Source organism: Salvelinus namaycush, chromosome 39, assembly GCF_016432855.1.
Source record: "Salvelinus namaycush isolate Seneca chromosome 39, SaNama_1.0, whole genome shotgun sequence".
NCBI classification, from domain to species: domain Eukaryota; kingdom Metazoa; phylum Chordata; class Actinopteri; order Salmoniformes; family Salmonidae; genus Salvelinus; species Salvelinus namaycush.
Genome location: NC_052345.1, coordinates 1,759,928 through 1,784,819, shown reverse-complemented (window position 1 = coordinate 1,784,819; position 24,892 = coordinate 1,759,928). Strand labels below are relative to the sequence as shown.

Sequence of the window (24,892 nt, the reverse complement as noted above, 5' to 3'; positions counted from 1 at the left end):
GCAGCCATTCTACAAAATCTATTAGCCTAAGGCCCTATACTATGGCTACGCTATATGCTGCTTGCACACAATGTAAACATCTCACCTCTACAGAATGACTACCTATAGTTGGCTTATTATAGGGCTATATGCATTTTGCATTAAGTTAACCTTATAGCAGTCTTCTTCCATGACTGATAGTAGGCTATGTTATCAATACAATAGTTATTTTCAGTGCTATCAAAAGCCATCATCTGACTTGCCTAGTTTAAATTAAGGTTAAATTAAATTCAAAGACGAGGTCGCTACTCCTAGTGGTGTTCCGGGGCACTGCAGTGTGGTCGTCAAAATGTATTAAAATAACACTTACAAACAATTAAGAGTACAGATAATTGTACGGGACAATATGCAAACGTTTTTGAGAAAGATAATTTGAAAAATATAATTTGTATATATTTTTTTAATTTCACCTTTATTTTAACTAGGCAAGTCTTATTTACAATGACGGCCTACCAAAAGGCAAAAAACCTCCTGCGGGGAGGGGGGCTGGGATTAAAAATAAATTAAATAACATATAAATATAGGACAAAATACACATCACGACAAAAGAGACAACACCACACTACACAAAGAGAGACATACGACAACAACATAGCAACACAACATGACAGCAACATGGTAGCAGGACAAAACATGGTACAACCATTATTGGGCACAGACAACAGCACAAAGGGCAAGAAGGTAGAGACAACAATACATCACGCATAGCAGCCACAACTGTCAGGAAGTGTCCATGAAATCAAATTAAATGAAATCAAATATTATTTGTCACATACACATGGTTAGCAGATGTTAATGCGAGTGTAGCGAAATGCGTGTGCTTCTAGTTCCGACAATGCAGTAATATCTAACAAGTAATCTAACCTAACAAGTTCACAACAACTACCTTATACACACAAGTGTAAAGGAATGAACAAGAATATGTACATAAAAATATATGAATGAGTGATGGCCGAACGGCATTGGCAAGATGCAGTAGATGGTATAGAGTACAGTATATACACATGAGATGAGTAATGTAGAGTATGTAAACATTATATAAAGTGGCATTGTTTAAAGTGACTAGTGATACATTTCTTACATACATTTTTCCCTTATTAAAGTGGCTAGAGTTGAGTCAGTATGTTGGCAGCAGCCACTCAATGTTAGTGATGGCCCAAAATACTGCATAGTTTCCTAGGAACGCTAGGCGAGGCGGCCATCTCTGTCGGCGCCGGAAGTAATCATGATTGAGTCTTTGAATGAAGAGATTGAGATAAAACTGTCCAGTTTGAGTGTTTGTTGCAGCTCGTTCCAGTTGGTAGCTGCAGCGAACTGAAAAGACGAGCGACCCAGGGATGTGTGTGCGTGCTTTGGGGACCTTTAACAGAATGTGACTGGCAGAACGGGGGTTGTATGGGGAGGGTGAGGGCTGCAGTAGATCTCAGATAGGGGGGAGTGAGGCCTAAGAGGGTTTAATAAATAAGCATCAACCAGTGGGCCTTGCGACGGGTATGCAGAGATGACCAGTTTACAGAGGAGTATAGAGTGCAGTGATGTGTCCTATAAGGAGCATTGGTTGGCAAATCTGATGGCCGAATGGTAAAGAACATCTAGCTGCTCGAGAGCACCCTTACCTGCCGAAGTATAAATTATGTCTCCGTAATCTAGTATGGGTAGGGTTTGTTGCATTTAAGGTCAAATGCAATGAATGTAAGGTTATTTGTTTATGTAAATATGGCGTCCGCAGAACTTATTTGTGAAAAAAGGCGGTCCCCGATGAAAAAGTTTGAATACCACTGATTTACAAAGAGTTTTGATTCGTTGTCCTGTATTTAAATTGTGTGGCACTTTTTTGTCACATGCTTCAAGGGGGCGTTATGATTCCAGCCAATAGTTGCGTGCACAAAGATCCTTTGCGGCCGGATGATAGCTCTGATTGGCCAAACACTCCAGCAATCACCAACTGGGCCCGCCTCTTCCCGGAAGCTGACTGCCAGCTGATTTGTTTTTATTGACAACGGTGACATTACATTATCGGTAAATATCCTGAACACAAAAGCTCATCCCTTCGTCTTTCCCTCTTTTCTCTCTACCAGTCTTTCCTCCGCGTCCCCCGGTATGGACGAAACTAGTCCGTTGGTTTCCCCGCTACGGGACTCTAACGACTTCGGCTTCTGCCCCACCGAGCCCACCAGTCCCCGGGGCGGATTTGGAGGCACGCCGGGCTCGGTGGTTCGCATCCCGGCCGGGAGTCCGGAGCGCAGCCGGGAGAGACAGCCGTTGTTGGACCGGGACCGAGGAGGTTCACCGCGTGATCCGCATAGAAACGACTTCCCGGAGGATCCCGAGTTTCGAGAGATCATCCGCAAGGCGGAACGCGCCATCGACGAAGGGATATATCCGGAGAGAATCTACCAGGGATCCAGCGGCAGCTACTTTGTCAAAGATTCACAAGGGGTAAGAAAGAGTGAAAAGGAGATCACAATCGATCGATTTAGCTAGCTCACCTACGCAACTATGGATTGCATGTCGTCATATTTAGCTAGCATATATCAAAGATAAGTACAACACTTTGTTTTATTGTTTATGAATGACAACAATGAGATTGACAAGTCCATTAGTTATCATCCTTGAGTAATGATGTTTTGTGCGTCTTTTTATTGTCCAGAAGGCTACACTATTGCAGGTAAATTACTCCCATCTCACTATGTACTCTAAACGTGGACAAGGCCTCTGGTTTATTTCCTTCAGTATGACTTGTAAATATATCCTCCCACCGGAGAAACCGCCTGGGGAAACAGGTGTCTAACTTCAACCTCCATTGTACTGTTTGTTGTCTCCAATATGGCCTAGTTTTGGTGTTGTTTATTGACTGTACTTCCATACAGTAGAGTTGACCCAGTTACAGTCTAGCCAATCTCTTATCTGGAACAGCTGTGTCACTGTGGCAACACCAGCTGAGGAGCCTAGTGCCCTCTACTCACTCTCATGTGTTGGCCTCGACTCACGGATAGACTTTGTGTGTGTGTAACGCAGGGACAAATGACTCACAAATGGCACTGTATTCCCTATATAGTGCACTACTTTTGACCAGAGCCCGAATACACACGTACACTCCCACACAGTCCACGCAACACAGTCTATCCGTCTGCATCCGCATTGTCATTGTTGCGCTGAACTCATGGGGTTGTAATCACCCACACACTCTTGGTAATAATGATGAATGGTCACAAGGTTTTGTTGGGATGGAAAATAGTGCTCTTTCTATTTGATTGAACTCCAGACTAGAGAATTCTAACCAAAATCTAATCTTTGGATAGAAACATGAGGGAGAAGCAAACTATGGTGACTTGGTGCACAGACATAGACCTAGTACTAGTAGCAATTTACCCAACATTTATCATCATCTGAAACTCCACGATGCGGTCACATTTGTTGGTTAAAAATGGAAGTGTCTCTGGGGACTTTGGAAGTCCTGACGTGTGGGGGAATCCACCAGATTTCACTTCCTGTATGTGTAATTCCTAACCAGCCCGTTGTCTACCGGTATTCAGCCAGGTCTGTCTATAGTATTGTAGCGACCCTGTGTTTATAAGCGCAGAGATCTGCTCTGCCATGAAACATGCTCCTGTGGCAGTCGATATCCGCACATATAAACACAGGGTCTCCACAGTATCAACAGCAGGACGTTATTAGCCTCAGTTGCAGAAACGTGAGGGCTGTGAGCCAAGGCCAGGACTTTCTAGTCCTACGGTAACGGGAGTTAGGCATCTGTGAGCCGAGGCCTACAGTGACGTGTGTTAGTGATCTGTGAGCCGAGGCCTACAGTAACGTGTGTTAGGGATCTGTGAGCCGAGGCCTACAGTAACGTGTGTTAGGGATCTGTGAGCCGAGGCCTACAGTAACGTGTGTTAGGGATCTGTGAGCCGAGTTCTACAGTAACGTGTGTTAGGGATCTGTGAGCCGAGTTCTACAGTAACGTGTGTTAGGGATCTGTGAGCCGAGGCCTACAGTAACGTGTGTTAGGGATCTGTGCTATTCGCATACAGTCACAGGATTTAACACAGAAGTGAGAGTATTTTATCCCTGAACTCTGGGTCACTCTGTCTACCTCTCAATCCCCCCCTTCATTGCCCCCTTTACTCTCACCCCCTCCCCTGTCCCTCTAGTCTAACCTCTCCCTCTAGTCTAACCCCTCCTCTCCCTCTAGTCTAACCCCTCCCTCTAGTCTAACCCCTCCTCTCCCTCTAGTCTAACTCCTCCTCTCCCTCTAGTCTAACTCCTCCTCTCTCTCTAGTCTAACCCCTCCCTCTAGTCTAACTCCTCCTCTCCCTCTAGTCTAACTCCTCCTCTCCCTCTAGTCTAACTCCTCCTCTCCCTCTAGTCTAACCCCTCCTCTCCCTCTAGTCTAACCCCTCCTCTCCCTCTAGTCTAACCCCTCCTCTCCCTCTAGTCTAACCCCTCCTCTCCCTCTAGTCTAACCCCTCCTCTCCCTCTAGTCTAACCCCTCCTCTCCCTCTAGTCCAGCCCCTCTACTTATATAACAGTCATCAGTACAGTGGTGGTAACTCTCTGTTAGGCTAATCCGCGCCACAAGCAGGGTTAGGTTTATAATGTGTGTGTGTGTACGTCACAGGCGGCCGGTGGCACCTTTAACCTGTCTAGGACTGGGGTTCCGCTTAGAAACAGCCAATGAAATTGCAGGGTGCCAAATTCAATCAACAGAAATCTCAAAATTCAATTTTCTCAAACATACAAGTATTAGACACCATTTTAAAGTAAAAATTCTCGTTAATCCAACCACAGTGTCCGATTTCAAAAAAGCTTTTCGGCGAAAGCAGAACATATCATTATGTTAGGTCAGCAACTAGTCACAGAAAGCATACAGCGATTTTCCAACCAAAGAGAGGAGTCACAAAAAGCAGAAATATTGATAAAATTAATCACTAACCTTTGATATTCTTCATCAGATGACACTCCCGGGACAACATGTTACACAATACATGTATGTTTTGTTCAATCAAGTTCATATTTATATCCAAAAACCTCAGTTTACATTCGGCTTTGCCTCCAAAACATCCCGTGAATTTGCACAGAGCCACATCAAATCACAGAAATACTCATAATAAACATTGATAAAAGATACAAGTGTTATTCACAGATTTAAAGATATGCTTCTCCTTAATGCAACCGCTGTGTCAGATTTCAAAAAAACTTTACGGAAAAAGCAAACCATGCAATAATCTGAGTACGGCGCTCAGACGACAAATCAACCCAAAGAGATATCCGCCATGTTGGAGTCAACATAAGTCAGAAATAGCATTATAAATATTCACTTACCTTTGATGATCTTCATCAGAATGCACTCCCAGGAATCCCAGTTCCACAATAAATGTTTGATTTGTTCCATAAAGTCCATAATTTATGTCCAAATTACTCCTTTTGGTTCGTGCGTTCAGTACACAATCTAAACTCACAACGCGCGGGCAGGTCCAGGCAAAAGTTCAGACGAAAAGTCATATTACAGTCCGTAGAAACATGTAAAACGACGTATAGAATCAATCTTTAGGATGTTTTTAACATAAATCTTCAATAATGTTCCAACCGGAGAATTCCTTGTCTTCAGAAATGCAATGGAACAGAGCTCGCTCTCACATGAACTCGTATGGTCAGCACATGTTCAGGTCATGGAAGACCTTACTCAATCCCCTCTCACTCGGCCCCACTACACAGTAGAAGCATCAAACAAGGTTCTAACGACTGTTGACATCTAGTGGAAGCCTTAGGAAGTGCAAAATGACCCCATAGACACTGTGTATTTGATAGGCCAAGAGTTGAAAACCTACAAACCTCAGATTTCCCACTTCCTGGTTGGATTTTTCTCAGGTTTTCTCCTGCCATATGAGTTCTGTTATACTCAGACATCATTCAAACAGTTTTAGAAATTTCAGAGTTTTCTATCCAAATCTACTAATAATATGCATATATTAGCAACTGGGACTGAGTAGCAGGCACTAACATTGAGTGGCTGCTGCCAACATACTGACTCAACTCCAGGTCACTTTAATAATGGAAATTGATGTACATTTTTTATCATTATCCACTTTAAACAATGCCACTTAATATTATGTTTACATACCCTACATTACTCATCTCATATGTATATACTGTACTCTATATCATCTAGTGCATCTTGCCATTTTTATGTAATACATGTATCACTAGTCACTTTAAACTATGCCACTTATGTTTACATACCCTACATTACTCATCTCATATGTATATACTGTACTCGATTATATCTACTGCATCTTGCCTATGCCGTTCTGTACCATCACTCATTCATAAATCTTCATGTACATATTCTTTATCCCTTTACACTTGTGTGTGTATAAGGTAGTTGTTGTGAAATTATTAGCTTAGATTACTCGTTGGTTATTACTGCATTGTCGGAACTAGAAGCACAAGCATTTCACTACACTCGAATTAACATCTGCTAACCATGTGTATGTGACCAATAACATTTGATTTGATAGTTTACTCTGGGCACGCTTTTCATCCAAATGTGAAAATGCTGCCCCCTATCCATAACAAGTTAATTAGGGAGGACTGGCTCAAAGGAATGGCTGGAGCGAAATATATGTAATGGAATCAAACACGTCTAACACAAGGTTTCCATGTGTTTGATACCACTCCATTCTAGCCATTATTATGAGCCGTCCTCCCTTCAGCTGCCTCCTGTGGTATACGTACGTACGTCCACATGCCATAGGCTTACGCATGCTACATAGGCTATGCTACCGTGACTAAAATGAAATGGAGCATTCCTGTTCACCTACAGTACCTCAGATGAGTCATGACTTGATAAAGTGAGATAACGTCTGGGTCCTCTCCTGCCTGTCACAACTGAAATAGTGATAACGTCTGGGTCCTCTCCTGCCTGTCACAACTGAAACAGTGATAACGTCTGGGTCCTCTCCTGCCTGTCACAACTGAAACACTGGTAACGTCTGGGTCCTCACCTGCCTGTCACAACTGAAATAGTGATAACGTCTGGGTCCTCTCCTGTCTGTCACAACAAACAATGATACGGTGTGGGTCCTCTCCTGCCTGTCACAACAAACAGTGATAACGTCTGGGTCCTCTCCTGCCTGTCACAACAAACAGTGATAACGTCTGGGTCCTCACCTGCCTGTCACAACTGAAACAGTGATAACGTCTGGGTCCTCTCCTGCCTGTCACAACTGAAACAGTGATAACGTCTGGGTCCTCTCCTGCCTGTCACAACTGAAACAGTGATAACGTCTGGGTCCTCTCCTGCCTGTCACAACTGAAACAGTGATAACGTCTGGGTCCTCTCCTGCCTGTCACAACAAACAATGATAACGTCTGGGTCCTCTCCTGCCTGTCACAACAAACAGTGATAACGTCTGGGTCCTCACCTGCCTGTCACAACTGAAACAGTGATAACGTCTGGGTCCTCTCCTGCCTGTCACAACTGAAACAGTGATAACGTCTGGGTCCTCTCCTGCCTGTCACAACTGAAACAGTGATAACGTCTGGGTCCTCTCCTGCCTGTCACAACTGAAACAGTGATAACGTCTGGGTCCTCTCCTGCCTGTCACAACAAACAATGATAACGTCTGGGTCCTCTCCTGCCTGTCACAACAAACAATGATAACGTCTGGGTCCTCTCCTGCCTGTCACAACTGAAACAGTGATAACGTCTGGGTCCTCTCCTGCCTGTCACAACTGAAATAGTGATAACGTCTTTGTCCTCTCCTGCCTGTCACAACTGAAACACTGCCTGTGGAAGTGAAAGAGTGAAATTATTTTTGGGGGATGTCAACCACCCACTTCTAGTGGTTTACTAGGACATTGTGACAACCAGAAATACTACTAACCTTTTTGCATTTACTTTGGTGCTTAACAGAACAGTGTTGGTACAGTATGAAGCATGGTAGTAGATAACAGAACAGTGTTGGTACAGTGTGAAGCATGGTAGTAGTTAACATGGTAGTAGTTAACATGGTAGTAGTTAACAGAACAGTGTTGGTACAGTGTGAAGCATGGTACAGTGTGAAGCATGGTAGTAGTTAACATGGTAGTAGTTAACATGGTAGTAGATAACAGAACAGTGTTGGTACAGTATGAAGCATGGTAGTAGTTAACATGGTAGTAGGTAACATGGTAGTAGTTAACATGGTAGTAGTTAACATGGTAGTAGTTAACATGGTAGTAGTTAACAGAACAGTGTTGGTAGTAGTTAACATGGTAGTAGTTAACAGAACAGTGTTGGTAGTAGTTAACATGGTAGTAGTTAACAGAACAGTGTTGGTACAGTATGAAGCATGGTAGTAGTTAACAGAACAGTGTCGGTACAGTATGAAGCATGGTAGTAGTTAACATGGTAGTAGTTAACAGAACAGTGTTGGTACAGTATGAAGCATGGTAGTAGTTAACATGGTAGTAGTTAACAGAACAGTGTTGGTAGTAGTTAACATGGTAGTAGTTAACAGAACAGTGTTGGTACAGTATGAAGCATGGTAGTAGTTAACATGGTAGTAGTTAACAGAACAGTGTTGGTACAGTATGAAGCATGGTAGTAGTTAACAGAACAGTGTTGGTACAGTATGAAGCATGGTAGTAGTTAACATGGTAGTAGTTAACAGAACAGTGTTGGTAGTAGTTAACATGGTAGTAGTTAACACAACAGTGTTGGTAGTAGTTAACATGGTAGTAGTTAACAGAACAGTGTTGGTGCAGTATGAAGCATGGTACAGTGTGAAGCATGGTAGTAGTTAACATGGTAGTAGTTAACAGAACAGTGTTGGTAGTAGTTAACATGGTAGTAGTTAACAGAACAGTGTTGGTACAGTATGAAGCAGGGTAGTAGTTAACATGGTAGTAGTTAACAGAACAGTGTTGGTAGTAGTTAACAGAACAGTGTTGGTAGTAGTTAACATGGTAGTAGTTAACAGAACAGTGTTGGTAGTAGTTAACATGGTAGTAGTTAACAGAACAGTGTTGGTAGTAGTTAACATGGTAGTAGTTAACAGAACAGTGTTGGTAGTAGTTAACATGGTAGTAGTTAACAGAACAGTGTTGGTAGTAGTTAACATGGTAGTAGTTAACAGAACAGTGTTGGTAGTAGTTAACATAACAGTGTTGGTAGTAGTTAACATGGTAGTAGTTAACAGAACAGTGTTGGTAGTAGTTAACATGGTAGTAGTTAACAGAACAGTGTTGGTAGTAGTTAACATGGTAGTAGTTAACAGAACAGTGTTGGTGCAGTATGAAGCATGGTACAGTGTGAAGCATGGTAGTAGTTAACAGAACAGTGTTGGTAGTAGTTAACATGGTAGTAGTTAACAGAACAGTGTTGGTGCAGTATGAAGCATGGTACAGTGTGAAGCATGGTAGTAGTTAACATGGTAGTAGTTAACAGAACAGTGTTGGTAGTAGTTAACATGGTAGTAGTTAACAGGACAGTGTTGGTACAGTATGAAGCATGGTAGTAGTTAACATGGTAGTAGTTAACATGGTAGTAGTTAACAGAACAGTGTTGGTACAGTATGAAGCATGGTAGTAGTTAACATGGTAGTAGTTAACAGAACAGTGTTGGTAGTAGTTAACATGGTAGTAGTTAACAGAACAGTGTTGGTGCAGTATGAAGCATGGTACAGTGTGAAGCATGGTAGTAGTTAACATGGTAGTAGTTAACAGAACAGTGTTGGTAGTAGTTAACATGGTAGTAGTTAACAGAACAGTGTTGGTACAGTATGAAGCAGGGTAGTAGTTAACATGGTAGTAGTTAACAGAACAGTGTTGGTAGTAGTTAACATAATAGTGTTGGTAGTAGTTAACATGGTAGTAGTTAACAGAACAGTGTTGGTAGTAGTTAACGTGGTAGTAGTTAACAGAACAGTGTTGGTAGTAGTTAACATGGTAGTAGTTAACAGAACAGTGTTGGTAGTAGTTAACATGGTAGTAGTTAACAGAACAGTGTTGGTAGTAGTTAACATGGTAGTAGTTAACAGAACAGTGTTGGTAGTAGTTAACGTGGTAGTAGTTAACAGAACAGTGTTGGTAGTAGTTAACATGGTAGTAGATAACAGAACAGTGTTGGTAGTAGTTAACAGAACAGTGTTGGTACAGTATGAAGCATGGTAGTAGTTAACATGGTAGTAGTTAACAGAACAGTGTTGGTACAGTATGAAGCATGGTAGTAGTTAACATGGTAGTAGTTAACAGAACAGTGTTGGTAGTAGTTAACATGGTAGTAGTTAACAGAACAGTGTTGGTACAGTATGAAGCATGGTAGTAGTTAACATGGTAGTAGTTAACAGAACAGTGTTGGTACAGTATGAAGCATGGTAGTAGTTAACAGAACAGTGTTGGTACAGTATGAAGCATGGTAGTAGTTAACATGGTAGTAGATAACAGAACAGTGTTGGTAGTAGTTAACATGGTAGTAGTTAACACAACAGTGTTGGTACAATATGAAGCATGGTACAGTGTGAAGCATGGTAGTAGTTAACATGGTAGTAGTTAACAGAACAGTGTTGGTAGTAGTTAACATGGTAGTAGTTAACAGAACAGTGTTGGTACAGTATGAAGCAGGGTAGTAGTTAACATGGTAGTAGTTAACAGAACAGTGTTGGTAGTAGTTAACAGAACAGTGTTGGTAGTAGTTAACATGGTAGTAGTTAACAGAACAGTGTTGGTAGTAGTTAACATGGTAGTAGTTAACAGAACAGTGTTGGTAGTAGTTAACATGGTAGTAGTTAACAGAACAGTGTTGGTAGTAGTTAACATGGTAGTAGTTAACAGAACAGTGTTGGTGCAGTATGAAGCATGGTACAGTGTGAAGCATGGTAGTAGTTAACATGGTAGTAGTTAACAGAACAGTGTTGTTAGTAGTTAACATGGTAGTAGTTAACAGAACAGTGTTGGTACAGTATGAAGCAGGGTAGTAGTTAACATGGTAGTAGTTAACAGAACAGTGTTGGTAGTAGTTAACAGAACAGTGTTGGTAGTAGTTAACATGGTAGTAGTTAACAGAACAGTGTTGGTAGTAGTTAACATGGTAGTAGTTAACAGAACAGTGTTGGTAGTAGTTAACATGGTAGTAGTTAACAGAACAGTGTTGGTAGTAGTTAACATGGTAGTAGTTAACAGAACAGTGTTGGTAGTAGTTAACATGGTAGTAGTTAACAGAACAGTGTTGGTACAGTGTGAAGCATGGTACAGTGTGAAGCATGGTAGTAGTTAACATGGTAGTAGTTAACATGGTAGTAGATAACAGAACAGTGTTGGTACAGTATGAAGCATGGTAGTAGTTAACATGGTAGTAGTTAACATGGTAGTAGTTAACATGGTAGTAGTTAACATGGTAGTAGTTAACATGGTAGTAGTTAACAGAACAGTGTTGGTAGTAGTTAACATGGTAGTAGTTAACAGAACAGTGTTGGTAGTAGTTAACATGGTAGTAGTTAACAGGACAGTGTTGGTACAGTATGAAGCATGATAGTAGTTAACAGAACAGTGTCGGTACAGTATGAAGCATGGTAGTAGTTAACATGGTAGTAGTTAACAGAACAGTGTTGGTACAGTATGAAGCATGGTAGTAGTTAACATGGTAGTAGTTAACAGAACAGTGTTGGTAGTAGTTAACATGGTAGTAGTTAACAGAACAGTGTTGGTACAGTATGAAGCATGGTAGTAGTTAACATGGTAGTAGTTAACAGAACAGTGTTGGTACAGTATGAAGCATGGTAGTAGTTAACAGAACAGTGTTGGTACAGTATGAAGCATGGTAGTAGTTAACATGGTAGTAGTTAACAGAACAGTGTTGGTAGTAGTTAACATGGTAGTAGTTAACAGAACAGTGTTGGTAGTAGTTAACATGGTAGTAGTTAACAGAACAGTGTTGGTGCAGTATGAAGCATGGTACAGTGTGAAGCATGGTAGTAGTTAACATGGTAGTAGTTAACAGAACAGTGTTGGTAGTAGTTAACATGGTAGTAGTTAACAGAACAGTGTTGGTACAGTATGAAGCATGGTAGTAGTTAACATGGTAGTAGGTAACAGAACAGTGTTGGTAGTAGTTAACAGAACAGTGTTGGTAGTAGTTAACATGGTAGTAGTTAACAGAACAGTGTTGGTAGTAGTTAACATGGTAGTAGTTAACAGAACAGTGTTGGTAGTAGTTAACATGGTAGTAGTTAACAGAACAGTGTTGGTAGTAGTTAACATGGTAGTAGTTAACAGAACAGTGTTGGTAGTAGTTAACATGGTAGTAGTTAACAGAACAGTGTTGGTAGTAGTTAACATAACAGTGTTGGTAGTAGTTAACATGGTAGTAGTTAACAGAACAGTGTTGGTAGTAGTTAACATGGTAGTAGTTAACAGAACAGTGTTGGTAGTAGTTAACATGGTAGTAGTTAACAGAACAGTGTTGGTGCAGTATGAAGCATGGTACAGTGTGAAGCATGGTAGTAGTTAACAGAACAGTGTTGGTAGTAGTTAACATGGTAGTAGTTAACAGAACAGTGTTGGTGCAGGATGAAGCATGGTACAGTGTGAAGCATGGTAGTAGTTAACATGGTAGTAGTTAACAGAACAGTGTTGGTAGTAATTAACATGGTAGTAGTTAACAGGACAGTGTTGGTACAGTATGAAGCATGATAGTAGTTAACATGGTAGTAGATAACATGGTAGTAGTTAACAGAACAGTGTTGGTACAGTATGAAGCATGGTAGTAGTTAACATGGTAGTAGTTAACAGAACAGTGTTGGTAGTAGTTAACATGGTAGTAGTTAACAGAACAGTGTTGGTGCAGTATGAAGCATGGTACAGTGTGAAGCATGGTAGTAGTTAACATGGTAGTAGTTAACAGAACAGTGTTGGTAGTAGTTAACATGGTAGTAGTTAACAGAACAGTGTTGGTACAGTATGAAGCAGGGTAGTAGTTAACATGGTAGTAGTTAACAGAACAGTGTTGGTAGTAGTTAACATAACAGTGTTGGTAGTAGTTAACATGGTAGTAGTTAACAGAACAGTGTTGGTAGTAGTTAACGTGGTAGTAGTTAACAGAACAGTGTTGGTAGTAGTTAACATGGTAGTAGTTAACAGAACAGTGTTGGTAGTAGTTAACATGGTAGTAGTTAACAGAACAGTGTTGGTAGTAGTTAACATGGTAGTAGTTAACAGAACAGTGTTGGTAGTAGTTAACGTGGTAGTAGTTAACAGAACAGTGTTGGTAGTAGTTAACATGGTAGTAGATAACAGAACAGTGTTGGTAGTAGTTAACAGAACAGTGTTGGTACAGTATGAAGCATGGTAGTAGTTAACATGGTAGTAGTTAACAGAACAGTGTTGGTACAGTATGAAGCATGGTAGTAGTTAACATGGTAGTAGTTAACAGAACAGTGTTGGTAGTAGTTAACATGGTAGTAGTTAACAGAACAGTGTTGGTGCAGTATGAAGCATGGTACAGTGTGAAGCATGGTAGTAGTTAACATGGTAGTAGTTAACAGAACAGTGTTGGTAGTAGTTAGCATGGTAGTAGTTAACAGAACAGTGTTGGTACAGTATGAAGCATGGTAGTAGTTAACATGGTAGTAGTTAACAGAACAGTGTTGGTACAGTATGAAGCATGGTAGTAGTTAACAGAACAGTGTTGGTACAGTATGAAGCATGGTAGTAGTTAACATGGTAGTAGTTAACAGAACAGTGTTGGTAGTAGTTAACATGGTAGTAGTTAACAGAACAGTGTTGGTAGTAGTTAACATGGTAGTAGTTAACAGAACAGTGTTGGTGCAGTATGAAGCATGGTACAGTATGAAGCATGGTAGTAGTTAACATGGTAGTAGTTAACAGAACAGTGTTGGTAGTAGTTAACATGGTAGTAGTTAACAGAACAGTGTTGGTACAGTATGAAGCATGGTAGTAGTTAACAGAACAGTGTTGGTAGTAGTTAACATGGTAGTAGTTAACAGAACAGTGTTGGTACAGTATGAAGCATGGTAGTAGTTAACAGAACAGTGTTGGTAGTAGTTAACATGGTAGTAGTTAACAGAACAGTGTTGGTGCAGTATGAAGCATGGTACAGTGTGAAGCATGGTAGTAGTTAACATGGTAGTAGTTAACAGAACAGTGTTGGTAGTAGTTAACATGGTAGTAGTTAACAGAACAGTGTTGGTACAGTATGAAGCAGGGTAGTAGTTAACATGGTAGTAGTTAACAGAACAGTGTTGGTAGTAGTTAACAGAACAGTGTTGGTAGTAGTTAACATGGTAGTAGTTAACAGAACAGTGTTGGTAGTAGTTAACATGGTAGTAGTTAACAGAACAGTGTTGGTAGTAGTTAACATGGTAGTAGTTAACAGAACAGTGTTGGTAGTAGTTAACATGGTAGTAGTTAACAGAACAGTGTTGGTAGTAGTTAACATGGTAGTAGTTAACAGAACAGTGTTGGTAGTAGTTAACATAACAGTGTTGGTAGTAGTTAACATGGTAGTAGTTAACAGAACAGTGTTGGTAGTAGTTAACATGGTAGTAGTTAACAGAACAGTGTTGGTGCAGTATGAAGCATGGTACAGTGTGAAGCATGGTAGTAGTTAACAGAACAGTGTTGGTAGTAGTTAACATGGTAGTAGTTAACAGAACAGTGTTGGTGCAGTATGAAGCATGGTACAGTGTGAAGCATGGTAGTAGTTAACATGGTAGTAGTTAACAGAACAGTGTTGGTAGTAGTTAGCATGGTAGTAGTTAACAGAACAGTGTTGGTACAGTATGAAGCATGGTAGTAGTTAACATGGTGGTAGTTTACATGGTAGTAGTTAACAGAACAGTGTCGGTACAGTATGAAGCATGGTAGTAGTTAACATGGTAGTAGTTAACAGAACAGTTTTGGTAGTAGTTAACATGGTAGTAGTTAACAGAACAGTGTTGGTAGTAGTTAACATGGTAGTAGTTAACAGAACAGTGTTGGTAGTAGTTAACATGGTAGTAGTTAACAGAACAGTGTTGGTAGTAGTTAACATGGTAGTAGTTAACAGAACAGTGTTGGTAGTAGTTAACATAACAGTGTTGGTAGTAGTTAACATGGTAGTAGTTAACAGAACAGTGTTGGTAGTAGTTAACATGGTAGTAGTTAACAGAACAGTGTTGGTGCAGTATGAAGCATGGTACAGTGTGAAGCATGGTAGTAGTTAACATGGTAGTAGTTAACAGAACAGTGTTGGTAGTAGTTAACATGGTAGTAGTTAACAGAACAGTGTTGGTGCAGTATGAAGCATGGTACAGTGTGAAGCATGGTAGTAGTTAACATGGTAGTAGTTAACAGAACAGTGTTGGTAGTAGTTAACATGGTAGTAGTTAACAGAACAGTGTCGGTACAGTATGAAGCATGGTAGTAGTTAACATGGTAGTAGTTAACATGGTAGTAGTTAACAGAACAGTGTTGGTAGTAGTTAACATGGTAGTAGTTAACAGAACAGTGTTGGTACAGTATGAAGCATGGTACAGTATGAAGCATGGTAGTAGTTAACAGAACAGTGTTGGTAGTAGTTAACATGGTAGTAGTTAACAGAACAGTGTTGGTGCAGTATGAAGCATGGTACAGTGTGAAGCATGGTAGTAGTTAACAGAACAGTGTTGGTAGTAGTTAACATGGTAGTAGTTAACAGAACAGTGTTGGCACAGTATGAAGCATGGTAGTAGATAACAGAACAGTGTTGGTAGTAGTTAACATGGTAGTAGTTAACAGAACAGTGTTGGTAGTAGTTAACATGGTAGTAGTTAACAGGACAGTGTTGGTACAGTATGAAGCATGGTAGTAGTTAACATGGTAGTAGTTAACATGGTAGTAGTTAACAGAACAGTGTTGGTAGTAGTTAACATGGTAGTAGTTAACAGAACAGTGTTGGTGCAGTATGAAGCATGGTACAGTATGAAGCATGGTAGTAGTTAACAGAACAGTGTTGGTAGTAGTTAACATGGTAGTAGTTAACAGAACAGTGTTGGTGCAGTATGAAGCATGGTACAGTGTGAAGCATGGTAGTAGTTAACAGAACAGTGTTGGTAGTAGTTAACATGGTAGTAGTTAACAGAACAGTGTTGGTACAGTATGAAGCAGGGTAGTAGTTAACATGGTAGTAGTTAACAGAACAGTGTTGGTAGTAGTTAACAGAACAGTGTTGGTAGTAGTTAACGTGGTAGTAGTTAACAGAACAGTGTTGGTAGTAGTTAACATGGTAGTAGTTAACAGAACAGTGTTGGTAGTAGTTAACATGGTAGTAGTTAACAGAACAGTGTTGGTAGTAGTTAACGTGGTAGTAGTTAACAGAACAGTGTTGGTAGTAGTTAACATGGTAGTAGATAACAGAACAGTGTTGGTAGTAGTTAACAGAACAGTGTTGGTACAGTATGAAGCATGGTAGTAGTTAACATGGTAGTAGTTAACAGAACATTGTTGGTACAGTGTGAAGCATGGTGGTAGTTAACATGGTAGTAGTTAACATGGTAGTAGTTAACAGAACAGTGTTGGTAGTAGTTAACAAGGTAGTAGTTAACAGAACAGTGTTGGTACAGTATGAAGCACGGTAGTAGTTAACATGGTAGTAGTTAACAGAACAGTGTTGGTACAGTATGAAGCATGGTGGTAGTTAACATGGTAGTAGTTAACAGAACAGTGCTGGTACAGTATGAAGCATGGTAGTAGTTAACAGAACAGTGTTGGTACAGTATGAAGCATGGTAGTAGTTAACATGGTAGTAGTTAACATGGTAGTAGGTAACAGAACAGTGTTGGTACAGTATGAAGCATGGTAGTAGGTAACATGGTAGTAGTTAACAGAACAGTGTTGGTACAGTGTGAAGCATGGTAGTAGTTAACATGGTAGTAGTTAACAGAACAGTGTTGGTAGTAGTTAACATGGTAGTAGTTAACAGAACAGTGTTGGTGCAGTATGAAGCATGGTACAGTGTGAAGCATGGTAGTAGTTAACATGGTAGTAGTTAACAGAACAGTGTTGGTAGTAGTTAACATGGTAGTAGTTAACAGAACAGTGTTGGTACAGTATGAAGCAGGGTAGTAGTTAACATGGTAGTAGTTAACAGAACAGTGTTGGTAGTAGTTAACATAACAGTGTTGGTAGTAGTTAACATGGTAGTAGTTAACAGAACAGTGTTGGTAGTAGTTAACGTGGTAGTAGTTAACAGAACAGTGTTGGTAGTAGTTAACATGGTAGTAGATAACAGAACAGTGTTGGTAGTAGTTAACATGGTAGTAGTTAACAGAACAGTGTTGGTAGTAGTTAACATGGTAGTAGTTAACAGAACAGTGTTGGTAGTAGTTAACATGGTAGTAGTTAACAGAACAGTGTTGGTAGTAGTTAACATGGTAGTAGTTAACAGAACAGTGTTGGTAGTAGTTAACGTGGTAGTAGTTAACAGAACAGTGTTGGTAGTAGTTAACATGGTAGTAGATAACAGAACAGTGTTGGTAGTAGTTAACAGAACAGTGTTGGTAGTAGTTAACATGGTAGTAGTTAACAGAACAGTGTTGGTAGTAGTTAACATGGTAGTAGTTAACAGAACAGTGTTGGTAGTAGTTAACAGAACAGTGTTGGTAGTAGTTAACGTGGTAGTAGTTAACAGAACAGTGTTGGTAGTAGTTAACGTGGTAGTAGATAACAGAACAGTGTTGGTAGTAGTTAACAGAACAGTGTTGGTAGTAGTTAACATGGTAGTAGTTAACAGAACAGTGTTGGTAGTAGTTAACATGGTAGTAGTTAACAGAACAGTGTTGGTAGTAGTTAACATGGTAGTAGTTAACAGAACAGTGTTGGTAGTAGTTAACATGGTAGTAGTTAACAGAACAGTGTTGGTAGTAGTTAACATGGTAGTAGTTAACAGAACAGTGTTGGTAGTAGTTAACATGGTAGTAGTTAACAGAACAGTGTTGGTAGTAGTTAACGTGGTAGTAGTTAACAGAACAGTGTTGGTAGTAGTTAACATGGTAGTAGATAACAGAACAGTGTTGGTAGTAGTTAACAAGGTAGTAGTTAACAGAACAGTGTTGGTACAGTGTGAAGCATGGTGGTAGTTAACATGGTAGTAGTTAACATGGTAGTAGTTAACAGAACAGTGTTGGTAGTAGTTAACAAGGTAGTAGTTAACAGAACAGTGTTGGTACAGTATGAAGCACGGTAGTAGTTAACATGGTAGTAGTTAACAGAACATTGTTGGTACAGTGTGAAGCATGGTGGTAGTTAACATGGTAGTAGTTAACATGGTAGTAGTTAACAGAACAGTGTTGGTACAGTATGAAGCATGGTAGTAGTTAACAGAACAGTGTTGGTACAGTATGAAGCATGGTAGTAGTTAACATGGTAGTAGTTAACATGGTAGTAGGTAACAGAACAGTGTTGGTACAGTATGAAGCATGGTAGTAGTTAACATGGTAGTAGTTAACAGAACAGTGTTGGTACAGTGTGAAGCATGGTAGTAGTTAACATGGTAGTAGTTAACAGAACAGTGTTGGTACAGTGTGAAGCATGGTAGTAGTTAACATGGTAGTAGTTAACAGAACAGTGTTGGTACAGTATGAAGCATGGTAGTAGTTAGCATGGTAGTAGTTAACAGAACAGTGTTGGTACAGTATGAAGCATGGTAGTAGTTAACATGGTAGTAGTTAACAGAACAGTGTTGGTACAGTATGAAGCATGGTAGTAGTTAACATGGTAGTAGTTAACAGAACAGTGTTGGTAGTAGTTAACATGGTAGTAGTTAACAGAACAGTGTTGGTACAGTATGAAGCATGGTAGTAGTTAACATGGTAGTAGTTAACATGGTAGTAGTTAACAGAACAGTGTTGGTACAGTATGAAGCATGGTAGTAGATAACAGAACAGTGTTGGTACAGTATGAAGCATGGTAGTAGTTAACAGAACAGTGTTGGTACAGTATGAAGCATGGTGGTAGTTAACATGGTAGTAGTTAACAGAACAGTGTTGGTACAGTATGAAGCATGGTAGTAGTTAACATGGTAGTAGTTAACAGAACAGTGTTGGTACAGTATGAAGCACGGTAGTAGTTAACATGGTAGTAGTTAACAGAACATTGTTGGTACAGTGTGAAGCATGGTAGTAGTTAACATGGTAGTAGTTAACATGGTAGTAGTTAACAGAACAGTGTTGGTACAGTATGAAGCATGGTAGTAGTTAACATGGTAGTAGATAACAGAACAGTGTTGGTACAGTATGAAGCATGGTAGTAGTTAACATGGTAGTAGTTAACAGAACAGTGTTGGTACAGTATGAAGCATGGTAGTAGTTAACATGGTAGTAGTTAACAGAACAGTGTTGGTACAGTATGAAGCATGGTAGTAGTTAACAGAACAGTGTTGGTACAGTATGAAGCATGGTAGTAGTTAACATGGTAGTAGTTAACAGAACAGTGTTGGTACAGTATGAAGCATGGTAGTAGTTAACATGGTAGTAGTTAACAGAACAGTGTTGGTACAGTATGAAGCATGGTAGTAGTTAACAGAACAGTGTTGGTACAGTATGAAGCATGGTGGTAGTTAACATGGTAGTAGTTAACAGAACAGTGCTGGTACAGTATGAAGCATGGTAGTAGTTAACAGGGTAGTAGTTAACAGAACAGTGTTGGTACAGTGTGAAGCATGGTAGTAGTTAACAGAACAGTGTTGGTACAGTATGAAGCATGGTAGTAGTTAACATGGTAGTAGTTAACAGAACAGTGTTGGTACAGTGTGAAGCATGGTGGTAGTTAACATGGTTGTAGTTAACAGAACAGTGTTGGTACAGTGTGAAGCATGGTAGTAGTTAACATGGTAGTAGTTAACAGAACAGTGTTGGTACAGTATGAAGCATGGTAGTAGTTAACATGGTAGTAGTTAACAGAACAGTGTTGGTACAGTATGAAGCATGGTAGTAGTTAACATGGTAGTAGTTAACAGAACAGTGTCGGTACAGTATGAAGCATGGTAGTAGTTTAACATTTAACATTTAAGTCATTTAGCAGACGCTCTTATCCAGAGCGACAACATGGTGGTAGTTTACATGGTAGTAGTTAACAGAACAGTGTCGGTACAGTATGAAGCATGGTAGTAGTTAACATGGTAGTAGTTAACAGAACAGTGTTGGTACAGTATGAAGCATGGTAGTAGTTAACAGAACAGTGTTGGTACAGTATGAAGCATGGTAGTAGTTAACATGGTAGTAGTTAACAGGACAGTGTTGGTACAGTGTGAAGCTTGGTGGTAGTTAACATGGTAGTAGTTAACAGGACAGTGTCGGTACAGTGTGAAGCATGGTAGTAGTTAACAGAACAGTGTTGGTACAGTATGAAGCATGGTAGTAGTTAACATGCAGCACCTGTGGAGAAATTCCTCTCTGTCTCCTCTGCATATTTTAACTTCACTCATCCCATCTTTTACCAATGTTACATTTGCTCACAGCACAGGTGAGTTTGCAAGAAGAAAATGTCTACTTAAATCTCTCTCTCCTCTCTCTGTCTCTCTCTCTCTCTCTCTGTAGAAGATCATCGGTGTGTTCAAGCCTAAGAATGAGGAGCCTTACGGTCAGCTGAACCCAAAGTGGACCAAGTGGCTCCAGAAGCTGTGTTGTCCCTGCTGTTTTGGACGGGACTGTCTGGTCCTGAACCAGGGTTATCTGTCTGAGGCTGGGGCCAGTCTGGTGGACCAGAAACTAGAGCTTAACATAGTACCCAGGACCAAGGTAGGGAGGGGTTACACACACACACACACACACACACACACACTGAACCAGGGTTGTCTGTCTGAAGCCTGTGCGATCAGAAACTAAATACAGTCCCCGGGGCCACGGTAGTGGTTAGACACACACACTTAGACACGCAGGTACACACACACTTAGACACGCAGGTACACACACTTAGACACGCAGGTACACACACTTAGACACGCAGGTACACACACACTTAGACACGCAGGTACACACACTTAGACACGCAGGTACACACACACTTAGACACGCAGGTACTGGGAGGTCCTGCGTCACGGTTCTCTCTTGATTTCCTTCACACACTCTCTCTCCTGTCCTCTCTCTCGCTCTCTCTCTACATCTTCTTCACCCTCTCCACCCTCTTGCCCCCACCCCATCTCTCCACTAGGTGGTGTACCTGGCCAGTGAGACGTTTAACTATAACGCTATAGACCGGGTCAAGTCCAGGGGTAAGAGGCTGGCTCTGGAGAAGGTACCCAAAGTGGGACAACACTTCCACAGGATCGGCCTGCCTCCCAAGGTACGTCTGCTGCTTCCTGGTTGTGTTCCAAAGGGTACCCTATTCCCTTTATAGTGCACTACTTAGTTCACATACTAATTCTTGAACTACAGGCCGCCCAGAGGGAAATGCAGGATGAAGGGTTTTTAAAGTGAATCCTTAATTGAAGTAAAGAGATTTAGCAGATTAAAGTTTTAAAGTTTAGACTTTACTCTAAAACTTCTCCATTAAATCTAGAGGAAATCACAGATCCTATGATGACCTCTCTCTCTCACCCTCTCTCTCTCTCTCTCACCCTCACCCTCTCTCTCACCCCTTCCACCCTCTCTCTCTCCCACCCCTTCCACCCTCTCTCTCTCTCCCTCCTCTCTCTCCCTCCTGTCCTCCAGTTGGGTTCGTTCCAGATCTTCGTTGAGGGCTTTAAGGATGCAGACTTCTGGCTGCGGAGGTTTGAGGCAGACCCCTTGCCAGAGAACACCAACAGACAGATGCAACTACAGTTTGAGAGGCTGGTGGTCCTCGATTACATCATCAGGAACACAGGTACGTAACCAAGGCGATGACAGTGAAGGACAAGCAGGCCGACTGACACCTGTGTGAATATGTGACATGTCAATCCCTTTTAGAAATGGTGATGTGGAAGGTACATTAAACTCTAACACCTCTCTGTCTCCACAGATCGGGGAAACGATAACTGGCTTCTAAAATATGACTGTCCCATGGACCAGGGAAGCAGGGTAAGCACACACACACACACACACACACACACACACACACACACACCAGAACAGGCACCGAAACCTCGTGTGTCTGTTCCTTTTTCGGTGTCTGTTCTGGGGGGGGTAGTACTCTTATGCACTTATGTCTGACTCAGAGTGCTCTCTTTCCACCTCTCCGTCTACCCCCTCCCTGTCTATCACCCCTCCTCTCTCTCTCTCTCCCCTCCTCTCTCTCTCTCTCTGTCCCTTCTCTCTCTCTCTCTTGTATCTCTCTCTCTCTCCCTTCCTCTCTCTCTCTCCCCTCCACTCTCTCTGTCCAGGACACAGACTGGGTAGTAGTGAAGGATCCTATCATCCAACTAGCTGCTATAGACAACGGACTGGCCTTCCCTCTCAAACACCCCGACTCCTGGAGAGCCTGTAAGCACCGCCCTCTGCCTCCTCAACCAATCACTGAACAGCTTGTAGAGATGCTCTGACCAATCACAGAGCAGTTTGTAGAGACACACTTTCCCACTGACCAATCACAGAGCACCCTATAGAGATGCACCTTCTCTGTGACCAATCATTGCATTTCTTACTGAAGTTGATTAATTTTTTGACCAATCGTAGACCCGTTCTACTGGGCGTGGCTGTCCCAAGCCAAGGTTCCGTTCTCCCAGGAGATAAGAGAGCTGGTTCTGCCCAAACTGGCCGATCCCAACTTTATCAAAGATCTGGAGGAAGACCTGTACGAACTGTTTAAGGTGAGGAGGAGGGAGGGAGCTAACTTCAAACTGAACTGATTATCCAAGCTTTGATGGTGTTTCTATTTTTGACCCTTGACCTGTGTGTTGCAGAAAGACCCAGGCTTCGACAGAGGGCAGTTCCACAGGCAGATAGCTGTTATGAGAGGACAGGTATGTTTTAAATACGCCAAGCCTCTTTTTAAATAATATATCCCGGAAAAGTTCAATTAAACGCAGAGTGTCTAAACGCCGCCTGTCCATGTTTAATAGCCTGGGCATCGGCACACATTTCAGCAAATAAAAGCCGGGTCTAGATGAATTGTTTACAAGTGAAAGTCAGTGAGTAACGTAAAGCAGAGCAACGTCTTTGGATGAGACAGTAGTGTGGTGTGACGTGGTCGTCTCAACTATAGCCGATACGAGAGACTGAGTGAGAGAATGGTGCTGAGACAGGAACTCTGGGGTTACTAGGCAGTCTCTGCAAGCCTAACCTGCCCTGGATGTGTTACTCTAATGTGTATACTGGTCACAGTAAACCGTGTGGTAGTCTTCTCAACATTTTGATTGGGCAAAAGCTGTGCGCATTAAGGAAATAGAAGCCTGTCTCTAATAAGCGCCGGTCGTGTTCAGTGATTGATTTTTAATTGAAGTTGGAAATAACTATTTTATTTAGAAATAACTTCCCATTCTTTGTTGATCAGTCAGTCACAATTGACCCACAATGCATCACAGATGTCATGCCCTTATGGAGAGTATCTAACCTGTCGGTCTCTCTCTCATTCCTCCACCCCCCCCCCCCCCCCCCCACCGCCTCTGGTGGCCTAGATCCTGAACCTCAGCCAGGCTCTGAAGGACAGTAAGACCCCCCTCCAGCTTGTCCAGATGCCTCCAGTTATAGTAGAAACAGCCAGAGCACCACAGAGGGCCAACAGTGAGTCTTACACACAGAGCTTCCAGAGCAGGAGACCCTTCTTCACCCGGTGGTAGAGGAGGAGGAGGAGGAGTGAGCAAGTGTGTACGTCAAATGTATGTGTGTAAAGGCCAACGAGTGAGGAGTCTCTCCGCCCCCCGCCCTCTCCTACCCCCGACGGACACAGACGGTATTGAGAATGACTGAGGAAGATGAGGACTGAGGAAGATGAGGACTGAGGACAAAGGAAGAGAACGCATATCCCTCCGTCAGTTTGTCTCTGTGCCTTGTTTGGATGTCAAAGATGATATATCTTCCTATAAGGAATGGAGTCTATATGAGGGGCTTAGTAAACTCCCTTTCTATGGAGTTGCACACAGTCTATGTCCCAAAAGGAACCCTATTCCCTAGTGCACTACTTTTGACCAGGGCCCATAGGGTTCCATTTGGGAAACAGACACTTAACTCAGCCACTGCAGTTTTAAAGCCCCTCTCTCTTTCTCCCCCCGTTTGGGTGAGAGGTGGTGTTGCATTCCTTATGACGGCCACTCTGTGGACAGCAACAGCCATGCGGACTCATTGCTCTCACGGCTCTCTACTGCCCCCTTTGTCTTCGGATGAGGAACTGCAAGGTACTGCAGCGCGTTGAAGTTTTAGGGGGCCACATTTGGAGAAACTACTACTTTCCCCCCTTTCTGAAAATAACAGGGGAAAAGTAGAACAGATTTTTCTCTCTACCATTCTGTAGTCAAATACATTTAAGATGTCGCCCATCGCTTCTGTTTACTTTGATTTCTGGTATTTTTTCTGACTTGTGGGAGAAAGATGGACACGTTTTTTTGAAAACACACTATCAGGACTTCCTGCTGTTGCCACAGATTCTAACTGACCTGAAATGTATTGTGACAATGCACTGTATAATTTGTATGTAATATATTTAATGAAAGATTATAACAAAACTGTATTACATTAATACCATGTATCTTGTCGTTTGTTTTGATAAATGTGTTTTATTTAGAGAGAAGACTTTATTCTTATTTCCCCCCACTTTATTTGGTGACGACATTCATCTATTTGTCAGACAAACCTATGCACACAAATACATATATGCAAGTTTACCTCGACAGATTTGCATGTCAACCATAACCCTTAAATGGATATTTCACTCAAACTTAAATCTTAGTTTTATTCATTAGTCCACTGTTGGACCACTTTCAGTA

General features: G+C 41.4%; 1 protein-coding gene across 1 annotated transcript; it reads left to right on the top strand.

Annotated features, from left to right (window-relative positions):
* The first annotated feature begins 1,996 nt into the window (after positions 1 to 1,996).
* LOC120032503 (phosphatidylinositol 4-kinase type 2-alpha) lies at positions 1,997 to 24,691 on the top strand. Its single transcript, XM_038978614.1, has 9 exons — positions 1,997 to 2,478; positions 20,592 to 20,792; positions 21,205 to 21,336; positions 21,705 to 21,858; positions 21,994 to 22,052; positions 22,355 to 22,454; positions 22,647 to 22,780; positions 22,874 to 22,933; positions 23,588 to 24,691. Exons 1-9 carry the CDS (start codon positions 2,140 to 2,142, stop codon positions 23,747 to 23,749), a joined length of 1,341 nt encoding a protein of 446 aa, XP_038834542.1. The 5' UTR covers positions 1,997 to 2,139; the 3' UTR covers positions 23,750 to 24,691.
* The last annotated feature ends 201 nt before the right edge of the window (positions 24,692 to 24,892 follow it).